At 45.1% G+C, this 13,503-nt stretch overlaps 1 protein-coding gene across 3 annotated transcripts in view; it reads right to left on the bottom strand.

Annotated features, from left to right (window-relative positions):
- Positions 1 to 13,503, bottom strand: part of OGDHL (oxoglutarate dehydrogenase L) — a 707,295-nt gene that overhangs the window by 392,107 nt on the left and 301,685 nt on the right. For all 3 annotated transcript variants that reach the window (XM_086922073.1, XM_086922074.1, XM_086922075.1), the window contains 2 exons: positions 13,312 to 13,464; positions 506 to 608 (listed from right to left, as the gene is read on the bottom strand). In XM_086922073.1, coding sequence (XP_086778199.1) covers positions 506 to 608; positions 13,312 to 13,464 — 256 coding nt within the window. The remainder of the gene's footprint in view (positions 1 to 505; positions 609 to 13,311; positions 13,465 to 13,503) is intronic.

Here is a 13,503-nt window from a genome sequence, read left to right as displayed (position 1 = left end):
AGGCAGAGTAGTTATGTATGGTTGAGTCAAGATCTGTCACAGTACTGACCTTAATTTCAAACAAGGGATGTGACAGGGCAGAATGTAGGGCAGATGGACTGACTTTCTGCCAGGCCCTGCCCTTGGTACCGTGGGGGTTCCTGACACTCCTGGGAGAAGACCGAGGTTGATTAATCGTAAACATTACAGCTTCTGATCAGACCACAAAAGTGTTAGAGAGTCCAGTACCTGAAGGCCTGGATAGTTGGAAAAAATGTCATCCAATGTATATCCTGCCAGGTGAGTGAGAAATTTGACCAGCTGATTTAATCCTAAGCTGGTCATTGAATCAGTCAAGAAGGTAATGTAATTGTCCTCGGCTTTCTCAAAATGGAAATCAAATTTTTATCTAAATAGTAAGGAAGCTATCCCATCTGGGCTGAGAGAGCAAAGGTAACAAGACAACATGATAACTAGATAGCTTATACGAATACTTCAAGCCAGTGAACAACAAAGCATGTTTTACCTGGCCAAGGTGAATCCAGCCAGTGCTTAATATTCAGAATCTTCTTATCTTTAGAGTTTGTGTACGCTTCTTCACATATTTTATCGTATTTTGCAATTTCTTCCTGTAAGGCAATAAGCTGGGGTTAGAAATATCATATAAGGTAAACCTTTTATATGAAAACATCAAAGTGTGTCTCTCTCTCTCTCACCCACCCTCCCTCCCTCTCACCCTCTACCCATCTTCCCCCTCCCTCTTTACCTCCCTCCCACAGCCCTTAATCGCACTGGCCTTCTATACGCAAGCAAAGTCAGTTCCTAACTCAATGAAAGCAACGTATTACCTTCATGTAGTCACCTTCCGCTAATCACAACCCCGGAAGCCAACCCTCACCATCAATTCATTTCTCTGCTCCCACCTGCAAGACCCAGAGCAAACTCAAAGCCAAGAACTTGTATTCCAATTTTTAATCTAAAATCTGAACTGTCTGGAAAACACTCTGCAGCCTCCTAAAGGCCTATCTTCCTACACAGCACCCCATCCACTACCCATACAGCTCATTGCATCCTCTGTTGTATGTCTTCTCAATAGAGCTGTTCACTCCTCTTCGGAAATGCCTCAAGTATGCAGTACTTTCACCCTATTAAAAAAATCAGAGCGCTGATCCTCTTTATCTTTCTCTAATGACTACCTACAATTCAAGCCTCACAATTTTCCAAAAGCCTTGAAAGTCAATCAAACCAAGCACTCCCACTCCTCCCCTAACTTACTAAATGCACTCCATTCTGGTTTACACAATTTCCACTATACACTGTCACTAATACTTTTACCTGCCTGCTAACCACAACCATCTCTGTTCTACTCATATTATACTTCTCTCTGCTGCGTTCAACACAGTTGACCATTCCACCATTCTCCCAACTCAAGTCAACCTAGCAGTCATATAAAAGGCAGACAGTTGGTTCTCCTCTTAAACATTTAACCACTTCTTGTCACTCTCCTGGTGCTCCTTACATAATAACTCCAACTCCAACCAGTTACCACAGGTCACATTCGTGAGATTCCTCCTTCTGCATTCCCTTCCAGCCTCTTTTTCAATCTATACGCCTATGAAACTCAAACAGATTTTTCTTTCTTCTCCTTCATGCCTCGCCTTCAAACACATCAGTCTGTTTAACACTGTTTTTTTTTTTTTTAAATTTTTGGGAACCTTTATTGATCTGAAAAGCAGGTACAATCAGAGGCCTACAGCCGTCTTGGCCGGCCACTAAACACGACATGATTATCACATGGCAAGGTTAGGTAAAACAAATGCAGCAGACCAAGGTCAGGGATTCCACCTAAAGTTCAGGATATAACATGCATCAGCGTAGGCAATCAGGATTAAAGAGGTTCATTTTATCATGTATAGGTCACAAAATCAATGCTACACAATCGTATCAGGTCTCGCAGTTGAAAGCACATAGCAAAAAGTCATTGAGCAACACAATTACAGTGGGAGTGGTGGAGGCGAATTACGCTAAGCAGGATAGGTATCAGTGCAAACATGGTACATAACAAACCGCAACCCCACTGAACGAACTGATAATTCTGCAGAAACCTCAGGAGACAGTGATGCAATAAGAGAAAAAGGAAAAAAGGGCCATAGAAAGAGGAACAGAAAAGTAACAAGAGAAAAGAGAAAGTACCCCTCCCCCATCCCCCCACCCCGCACCCCTGCAGAAGGCTACGGCCTACCCCCCCCCCAGCAGTGTGTCCGTCGCCCTAAATAGGAGACCCGAAATGTAGTAAGAAAAGAAGAAAGAAAGCGGAGGAGGAGAAAAGGATGAATATACGGGCTCCCGGCCGCCCACTCTTCGAGCCCAGACCCACAAAACAGTACAGAATAAAGATCCGAATCAGTCAATATACCGCCCGTCCCACGTAGTCACCAGCCGTCCATGCACCAGTGCTCAAGAAAACATTCTCAGCCTTGTCCCTTACGGTCAGTTGTAACAAAGGAATCCATACGGCCAGCCGCCATTTTAGATGGAGTGGGTGATCGAGGTGGCCCTGATGGTACGTTAGGCTGCCCACCGAAGCCAGCCATGGACAATGGTGAATGAACCACGATGATGTGCGGGAGTTCGACGTGTAGCAATAATCCCCCAGAGCCCACGGACTAGTCCGGCAGCAACAGTTTCAGGAGAAGGGGGAGAGTCGTCCCCTCAGTCCACAGTTGAATGGCCGGGCGCATTGTCCAGAGCCGATCCTCAAGCCACGGTGCATGTCCACCATCCCCTGACCCACTTCCACCAGCAACGATCAGCTCCATGGCTTGCTCTAGATCATGGTCCCCTGACATTCCCACATCCACCGGGGTAACCAGTTCTTTGTGTTCGGGTACAGGGTGTGGCGCAGCGGCCCGCAGTCGGGAGTCACCACGTGTAGCGAGGCGCACAATGGGAGCAATGGCATCCAGCCGGCTCCCCAGGTCTCGGGCACTACAATCCAGGGCAGTGCGCAAAGTACCTAGGGCAACCAATACTTCAAGAATCCCTGGCGTTGCCCAAAAAGTATAGTCTCCGGCGGTCCTCACTCGAGGCTCCCCGTACACCAACCGGTCATCAAACTGCCACTCGCCGGAGTAAAGTCGGGTCGGGAACACTGGGATAGCGGTCTGCATTATGCTGTGGTCGGTGGCGTGGACGCGGCCCCAGTGGTCGCCTGGTCCCGCAATCGCGGTCAAGAGCCCCCAGTGCCAGTCGCAGAGTCCGTGATGCTCCAGATGTCGCCCACAATGTCTCGAGGAAGATAAGGAAAGTGCCCGGGCGGTTCATAAGCGGAGAAACAGATACATTGTATTCTCCCAGGGCCACAATGTTCCACCGGCAAACAACTCCGCTGGGTGGTCTGGATGGCCACAGCAAGGGAGGGACAGTTCGGCAGACTCCCTCCGGCCGGCCGGCTCCTCCCCGTCTCGAGTGGCCGTTGTTATTGCATCAGGGGCTGGCCGTCACCAACACTCGAAGCCCCGGTCTCATGGGTAGGAGGGCCGTAGATTAGGCGAGGATGTTCCGCCGCTGTTACATCCGGCAAAGATCCCGGGGACACGCCAACGAAAGCAGCATCAGTTCTCCCGCATGTAAACACGACTCGAAATCAGGATGATGAACAGGAGGGTCGTGCAAAGCAAGAAGGTCGGCGGAGCCGAGAGCCTAAGCGGCCATCATGGTTGCAGGCTAGGCTCCTCCCCCCTGTTTAACACTGTTAATGGTACTCAACTCGTTAATGATGAACTCCCAAACAAAAATCTTCTACTTCCATATCTGATTGCTCCTACCTTTCTCACCTCAGCATAGATATTCTAACACCCTCTCCCTCAGCTTAAATCCACAGTACTGATTCTTCATTAACCCCCAACATCGTTACTGCTTCACATGTCTGTAACGACCAGGTTCTCAGACTAGATGGGATCAGCTCCTGAGAGCCCCTCCAACCCAGCCGGAACGTAACCACCTCCCTCCTCAGGACCATCTATCCAGGCACCTGGGTACCTACCTGAGGATGGGGAACTCGCAATATACAAGCTCATATCATTAGAAACACCACTAAATCTATAGGGATTACTAGGAATACTCACTGATTACTAAGGACGTCCATGCCCTACACTACACTCATACCTCATAGTCTTGCGACCACATGGGTCCAGACTAATCTACCCTGGGGCAGTTCTGATTATCTACCATTACACACTGATCACCACCAGTGCTCACTCGACACACAATCCGGCGGGCCTTACACACTGAGCTGCAGCCTCAGTGCTCACTCTCTTTCTATTGTGTCCACAATCCGGCGGAACTATACACTGGTCTCCCCCCCAGTGCTCGCTTACTTACTTTCCGGTCCACAATCCGGCGGACCTAGGCACCAGTCTCCCACCTGGTGTTCTCATTAACGCTGCTTACCAACGACGACCACTTTCCTATGAATACCTTTAGCTCTCTCTATGTTGGGAAGTCTCTCTCACTATCCACTAAAGGTTTGCTACTACAACAATATTATGGGATGGCCGAATCACTTAGTGTCAATAATTCCCTAGCTCAAGGGCTCCTCTCTCTCCCTAATTATTCAGACTTACCGGATCAGGGGCAGCATCTGTTCTGGCTGTAACATCTGACTAGAAGAAAAGGTTACCTGTGCTTTTGGAATAGTGGACACACTGTATGCAGGAGTAAAAACGCTCTCTATCATAAGAACAACACATGCACACTAAGAACTGGGGTATCTTTATTACAACAACAATACACAAATCTGCGGGGTCTCTACAACTAACAGGAACTTTAACACACCGCTGAAAGAAAAGGATTAGACATACAGTATGAGCACAAGGTTAATATTTATAAAGTAAGGAACGAGGTCACCTTGGGAGTATGAAGTCTTGCTCTAGCTGTCATCTGGGCTCCTCTCTCATCTGTGCCTTAGCTCGTCTTAGATTCTCTCCTGCACTCTTGGACACACATCTGCGCTGATCACTTTGCACTGGATTTCTCTCCCCCACGGACTCTCTCCACCTTCCAACTTCAATCTAATGGTTCCTGCCGCTCTGATAACCGTTTGTTCCACTAGCTTTATCACTCTGTTTAAATGTCTCTGTGCCAATGTCCAATTAACTCCAGCTGCTCCCACAGGTTAATCCACGATATAACTTCAGTCTCTTCTAAAAGGCATTACTTCAGACTCCAGCTATTCACAACTCCTCCTGATAAGTAACTGCTTCTGACTGCTTCCTTCAGTTCCAGCTCACTGACTGTCTGTTTGTCTTCTCTCTGTTCCAAGCATCTTCTGTCTCTTCTCCTCCTGCAATTCCACTCCTCCAACTCTACCAACACTCTCCGCTCCTCCAATTCAACTCAACACTTTCCGCTCCTCCACTTCAACTCAACTAACTGACTCCGCCTCTGCACTTCACTATTATAGAATGCTCTTCCCTCATGGAAATTTCCAACAGAGGGCTGCCTCCCACCGAATTCCTGTGCCAGCTCCAGGGCCCCTTGCGCAGCCGCAGTGATCATCTGCTTGTTACGTCTGGGCCCAAGAGACAAACACATTCTTCCGATAAGAACCAGTCCTGGCTGGTTTTCCCCTAGCACACAACAGCCTTAACTATAAACATTACCTTTCCCCTTGAAGCATCTCAGCTCTATCAAAATGGAGTCTCTCTAGTTCTGGGCCTTGTAGGCCTGAGAAGGATGAAATAACCCTTAGCTCTGTCAGAGTACCTACATAAACCATACCAATGTGTTATATAAAGTCAGGACCACAGGATCCAACCTGTACTATAGGCAAAATAATGAAAGGCAAAGCCAATAGGCAATAGATGGATTAGAGTAAGGGATCTATCATCATATAAAGCAGCTATCCTCTTCTAGGTCTGGAAGAAAGGGCTTAAAAGGGAAGAATACAGCCTATAGGTGTGAGCAAGCATAAAGTCTTTATCACTCCGAAATAGAGCCAAAAAGCCTGTCAAGACAATGTCCTATACCAATTTAGAGCAACCTCCCATGATGTTCAAAACCTTTGTTTCCCCTCACTACAAAGAAAACATTGTAAGTATCTATAAATATTTGATTTTAATGTCTCTTTTTCTCACATTAAGTGATACAGATGATTTTAAATCTTTACAAGCGAGAAACTCCACTCATTTAATCGCCCATATTTCACATTAGTCCAAAAGCACTCTTTCCATTGTGTCTACAGACCACAACAAGAAATGAAACAGTCTTAAAGACAACAATAACCTCCCCCTTCAAATGAATGAAATCAAACTGCATGGGCCCAATCACAAAGTTATCACATTGTAGTGTCCGCTACAGCTGTCACTCCGCCCACACCGGATGTTACGATATCAGAGAATATAAAGTGCCAACTGATGTACTGGCGTTAGTATCTGGTACCACAGTTATGACATTCCCCATGGTGCAACTCAAATATCACACTTATCAGTCCTTCATTCTAAGATGAGGCTCAAATCGGAATTCCCTACTGACACCACACTCCAACCGATAAGTTGCTGTCTGGTGGCCATCAGTAGTATGACAGCCAGGGCGCTGGAGCTACACATTATGTCATAAGTAATTAGGTCATGTCTGATCACACCTGCCGCATCTCACTTTTAATATTTCACTGGTGACTGTCCAGACCTTCATGTTGCATCTCCCAACAGAACTGATGGGTATGGCAAGTTGCAAATGTTTCTATCATAGTTCCTTGTTCTGTTTCTGGTGGCTCCACCCAAGCTTCTGCTCAGGGCTAGAAGAAAGGGACTCTTCAACCCACAGAACGGTGAACAACCAGATTATATGTCCAAATCTGAGGCACATACCGAGAAGCTGGTTCCATTCCCTAACACCCTCTCAAGCTGTTCAGCTCTTTTCTCATTCAGTCGTGGTCTCCACAAAGAAGAGGACTCTAGCATTGCAGGGGATGCAACTGTATGTTGCTGTATGTTTAGCTGGTTCCACACTGAGTTTGTTGGAGCCTGCTCTCCCTAAAGGTCCTTCTGACTTGCTGGTGTGGGAAGATTGCTTTGATGACCATGACAAGCAGTTAAAAAATGTTTCTGAGCAGAGAGGGCACTTATTTTGTAGGACAATGATGTGTGTGCGCCGGGCTTGGTGTGAGTGCATAGCTCTGTCAGGCTGGGACTAAGCTGACATTTTCAAGGAGATACTGGGAGTAGAAGAGCTACTGATTATAGGTCCACATCATCCCTTGACGTAGCCAAATCCCATGTTCAATATTTTATTTATAATGTAAATATGTGTCTACTACCCTACAATGTTTAATGTCCATGTGTTACTTAGCTGTCTAAGCTTCACTATTCAAACCCTGGAGCAAAAAATTATACAATTGGGGACAGAAGAGGAATCCATTGTTTAATACTCTCTACCAAGGTGTCAAAGGTGAGCAAGATAGTATGTTGACAAAATCTAGTGGTTCCGCCTCCTAACAGAATTGAAGTGCTCCTTTACTGAATACAAAAGGCACAACACCACTCTGAAGGTCCTGCCTAAAGGTTTTAAAAGTAGCCTTTCTTTTCGGTCTTGTCAATTTCTTTTCGGATAACCATGAGCTTAAATGTGTTAACATGTTAGGAATGACAGTACACTAACAATCGTGCTACCCTAAATAATGATATGCATGTTTCGAAAAACCTAGTCGATGTCTTTGAAGTCACTCTTGATACAGTGGTTTAGGACTTCATCTGTAGTTTAAGACAAGAGGTTGCTGTTGAATGGTGGATAATGACTGTATCCTGGAAATCCTGGATGAGGAAACAGAACTTCAGCTATGCTTACCTTTTTTGAGGGTTGTATTGGACACCGGTTGTTCCAATGCGGACTGATTATTATTATTGTTATTACAGAATTTGAAGAAGGTGACAATAACCCATAGGGCTTCCTGGCGCTACAGAAAGGGGAGCACAGCTGAAGAGTTCAGTTATTCTAAAATCTAAAACATCCATGCTATTGTATTCTTCCTGAACTTAAGGTGATCAGGAAGCATTCTGATGCTGAATGGGAGGGTGTTCCAGAACTTGGTTGTCAAGAAAGAGAAAATGTCTTGCAGAGGCTGATGCGATCAGAATTGGAAGGGCATGTTGGTAGATACATAGGGTTATAAAGATAATAAGCTTCTGGGTGCTAAGATAGAGCGAATCTTGTAGGTGTGCTTTAAAGGCGCACAGGGCTAGAGCTTAAGAACTAAACAGACTGAAGCGCTCTGAACCAGTCAAAGTTGTCTAGAAACAATGGTTTTGCGCTCTGAGATAGGAAGATATGGGAAGATTTTACTAAGCATAGTCTGGATGGAAAAACAGTTGCTGGTCCCGATTCATTTGAGCAGAAAAAAAAACTTGTTATCTAAGATGAAAACATGATTATGGTTAAACACAGTGGCTGTAGGTCCAAGCTCGTGGGCCCACCAAGTGGATGACCAAGGATAAGAGGGCTTTTTATTAAAAATAGAGACTTCGGTTTTCTCTCTGTTGAGCTTCAGGGATTTATACTTGATCCATGCAGCAACACCAGTCATACAATTCCAAAAAGCTTTCCTGAAGCTGCGTTCAATTTTCTGATGTGGAGATAACGATCTGAATATCGCCTGAGTAGGACATAACGTAAAATTGGAAAAAACAGATGAGAGCAAAGGGGAGGGATTTAATCTTTGAAAAGAGTGAGATTAAAAGAGGAGCATTAAGGGCCGCAGCCCCGAATATGAAGAAATTCTAATTGATATGGGAGGAAGAGAAATAATTTGGACTCGATCTGTAAGAAAAAAGCAAATCAATCTTAAGATGAAATGACAGATACATATCTGGTGAAGGGTGGTAATTAGTACAGTATGTGACACAGTATCGAATGCTGCCAACAAATCAAGAAGGACTAAGGCGGCAGACCCTCCTTGGTATAGGATCAGCCTGAGGTTATTCGATATTCATAGTAAAGCGGATTCAGCCCCATAAAGGGTCCAGTATGGTGTTCCTGTTATGGTAGTAAAAGAGTTGAAAATTGACAGAGTAAAGAAATAGGGCAGTCATTTTTGGGGTTTAGCAGAATCAGCCCATGTTTTTTTTAGCAGAGTCGAGACAATATCATGTTTCTAACAGACAGGAACATTTTCCATAGAGGAGAGGTTGCAAAGATCTTTTAGAGTAGGATAAGTGATTTTAGCTGCCAGAGAGAGAACTGAGGGTGGGCAGGTGTCAAATGGTGATCCAGACTTAACAGAATTAATGAAAGCATGGATGTTCAAAAGATGGATTGGACTCCTACTTTGGGCCCTTAGATGATAGATCTAAAAAAAGTGAATTATTCCAGCGAGGGTTGCACTGTAACCTTAAATTAATTTTGGAAATGTTGTCATTAAAAAAGTTGGATAGCTAATAGAATGTGTGAGTGCATGTGTCAATATGTTTGTGTGAGAACGTGTTTGTCTATCTGTGCAGGGGTCTGCAATTGAGTGAGTGATTGAGGGTGTGCCAGGGCTGGTGATGACAAATGCTACTAGTGGGCTTGCAGCACTGATTGTGCCACCCACATGAGTAGCCCCAAAATGGTGTCTCAGGCCTGCCAACACAGTGCCTGTGTGCAGTCTGTGAACTGCCATGTCCTCCTGGTCAGTGTCCCCACTGACCAGGCCTAACCCTTCCCTTTTTGTGCACATTAGTCACCCCTATGGAAGCCCCAGGGTACCCCCCTGGGCAGGGTGCAGTGTATGTGAAAAGTAGAGCATGTACTGGTGCAGGTGACATGCTTTGGTAGTGAATTACAACCATTTTTGTTTTTCACTATTGTAAGGCTATCTTGCTCCATTGGCTAACACAGGGGGTGCTGGCTACAGTGGCTACCAGCATATCTTTCCATAGGAACAAGATAGGACATACAAGTATGGTATCCCTGAACTCAGAATTTAATAACACATCTTTTAGGAAAGGTTGTTTTTAAATCCTGTGTTTAAGAACAGCACTTTTAGAAAGTTGCTGTTCTCTTGTCTGCCCTTTCCGTGTGCCTTGGCCTGTTTGTGTATTGACTGTCTGGTTTGAGAGTGACAGGGGCTGGGGATTCCCCAGGAGGCTGGCTGAGTCAGCCCTAGGCTGAATGACTGCATTGCAACTTGAGTGGTGGGAGGAGATAGCACCTGGGCCTGAATAGGGCTATGCTTGCCTTCCACAATGCTGGCTCCACCTCCTGCAGGGCGGCTGACAATCCTGCCCCTCACTCTGAAAGAAAAGGAGAAGCCAGGAAAACAAAGTGCTCAAGGAACACCCAGAACTGGTTCAGACCGGGCTCAGGGCCCACATGCACAAAGAGAACAAAGACTTTTAGGGGTATAAGTACAGGACTCCTGACTACAGAAAATTAGATCATCCTGGAATCAAGACAGAACCTCTGCCAAGGAGAAAGCTGAAACTGAAGAAGGAAGATTGCCCTGCTGTTGCTTTACTGCCAAGGAGAGGGGAAAGACTTTGCTTCGTGCTGTGTCCCCTTGCTTGAAGAAATCTCCAAGGGCCTGAGAAGAGCTGGCTCCCTGTTTTGAAGTCCCAGGAACAAAAGGACTTCACCCCCCAGCTTCCCCTGAGCTCTACTGAGAGAGTTCTGTCCTTCCTGGAGTGCGTGGCCCATGTGTGGTGCATCTGGAAGTTGTACCTGTGCTGGGAAGCTGGAAACTAAGCTTTAAAGACTTTGCTACAGAAAAGTTATTGCATCGCTCGCTGAGGAGCGCATCCCAGACAGTGCGAGGAAAATCCCGCCGCTACGAAGGCCAAGATCGTCGCAGCGCCTGTTGCCGCTTCCAGAGCCGTTGCATCCTTCGTTTGCGGGACGCACCAGACCAGTGTGGGAAGACTAACATCGCTGCTAGTGTCGTCGCAGAGCCTGTCGTCGCTGGGTGAGATCGCCGCACTGCTTGCTTGCGGATCGCATCACGTTGCTGCGAACATCGTCGCAGAGCCATCGCACGAGGAGCTGCCAGAGAGGGATCGCCGCTGGATCGTGCATCGTCGACCCGGAGATCGTCGCAGCCCCTACGAGATCGTCGCATCGTACCTTTGCGAGAACAAACTTCCTACGGAACCTACGCACAGAAATCCATACAAGTGGCCTTCCTCCCAATACAGACCGGATTCGTCGCAACACGCCCGCTGCTGCCTCCCCAAGGTCTCAGGAGCAACGCATCGCTTGTTTTCCACCGCATCAGTTTCTACTTTTGGAACTTTGTCGCATCTGAAGGTACTGATGGCTAAACGTGACGCAACTGTGAACTTTTCACGCAACTGTGGATTATTTTTATCGCAACCATAAGAACTCTTTTGCAACCATATTCTTGAACTGTGTATGTTGGATTTTTGTCGTTTTGGTCTTGTGTAGTTTTGCTTAAATACCTTTATTTTTCTAAACTGTTGTGGAGTCAGTTTGTGGTGTTTTCAATGTGTTGGTACAAATACTTTACACATTGCCTTCTGATTAGCCTTGACTGCTCGTGCCAAGCTACCTAGAGGGTGAGCAGGGGTTATCTCAGAGGGTTTCCTCCTTGCCCTGACTAGAAGCAAGGGTCCCTATTTGGACAGTGGTACCTACCTCTGCCAACTAGAGACCCCCAGTTCTAACAACACCTTTACTGACTGCTAAGGCACAGTTTCCAGTTCCACTACAAGGCAGTAAAGATTCTGAAAGGTCTGCATTAGGCTTTAAAAGAGACTAGAGGTTCAGAGTCCTATATCAGGAACAACCCCACTAGAAATGTCCAGTAAAGGGCGCATAACAACCTAATTTTGAACACCTGATCAATAACTGGCTGTTTGTAACACAAAAAAGCAATGTACTGTGGTTTCATATAAAGATCTGTCTATTTTACCAACAGAAATAAAGAGTATTTTGTGTGGGTAAAGTTACATTTGGCTGGAACGCTGTTTCTTTCACAGCCAAGAAGCACTGGACTAAACAATACGAGTGAGATGTTCAATGTTTAGGTTCTTGTTCCGCAAACATAAAAATACAATCCTACTGACAATGCAGCTAGAACAAAAGATACGGGTCATGGAATATATCTCAAAAGCGAGTACACATGCAGTAATTATCTCCCATAGCACTAGGACCAACAACTCATGTAGCAGCATTCATTAGTAAGAATTCCGTTGCGGATTACAAAAACGTACAAGTATGTCATAATCAATAACGCTAATGATAAAGATGTAAATTGCAAGGGTAAGCATTTACTGTTGTCATGAATATATACACTATTTCTCCGGAACAAGCCTAGGCTTTTCCCATGGGAAATCCACCACCAAAAAAGCAAGTGTCCTTCCCACAAAGAAAACCCACCAAATGGTTTTAATTTTCAGTTGCAAGTCAAGTCCCACATTCTTTTTGTTTTATCTTGTCCCTTCATTTCCTACAATTCTGTTTTTCCTAAGAAGAGAGACAGTGACGGAATTGAAAATGTAATCGACTGACGCTGCCCATCTCTGTGTTGCTGCCCACTTCTTTATTTTATTTTATTTTATTGTACAGTGTGGTACCCCGGAGCCTTTCCTCTTACTTTACAAGGTTGTGGCACGTAAATACGTAAATACCAATGTCCTCCGCCTTATTGTCTTTCCTTAAAACTTTCCTTGCTGGTACATGCTGTCCTACAGAGTGCAATCTCATGGTGTGGTGAAGTGGGGGAAATGTTCTCCAGTGTGGTGCTGGCGCTAAAAACCACCTGGAACATGAATGAATCTTAAAATGACTGGCTTGACTCCTCTAAACCCACAGTGTTGAAACATCATGAAAATGTTGCAAGCATCACAGTTATTATGACTTGTATAATGATAAAGTTGTTTACATAGGAATAAAAAACAACTCATGTTTTCTACTTTTTTGCTTACAGATTTTATACACCTATATGTTATTAGGTTCAAGAAACATATGAAATGAAAGAAGAAAACAGTAGCATTTATAGTTTGCAATCATGCGGTATCATACTTTTATCCTTTAACTATTTGTTAAATGATCAGCACAACTTTTTATCTACTTATGAAATAGTCACCTTATCTTACTGTTGGCACACTGATACCTTACAATGAAACGTGGGCATGACCCATATCTCTTTGGTCATACAGAGCTCAGGGCAACAACATACTACCAAAGGATGCTTAATTTCACTTTTGACACATCACATGAAAATAATTAAAGAACAATGAACCCACAACTTTTTACTTTTTACAAAAGAAAAGTCGAACAACAGTCAATAAAGACCGAACACACAAAAGACACAGAGTTTATCTTTGGGGCACTCTATACCTCAAATTCTTGCAGGGAAACAGTTCCGTCCGCGATTAGTTTGTCCGCATACTTTTTTAGCACAGGGACCTGCTTGTGGATCTGCTTGTACATCAGTGGCTGGGTGAACATGGGTTCATCCATTTCATTGTGACCGCTACGACGGTAGCAGACCTGCAAAGGAAATGCTCAATTATCCCAACCAGAAGGAAG

This window comes from Lissotriton vulgaris, chromosome 5 (genome assembly GCF_964263255.1).
Source record: "Lissotriton vulgaris chromosome 5, aLisVul1.2, whole genome shotgun sequence".
In the NCBI taxonomy this organism is placed as follows: Eukaryota; Metazoa; Chordata; class Amphibia; order Caudata; family Salamandridae; genus Lissotriton; species Lissotriton vulgaris.
This window is presented reverse-complemented; position numbering and strand designations above follow the sequence as displayed.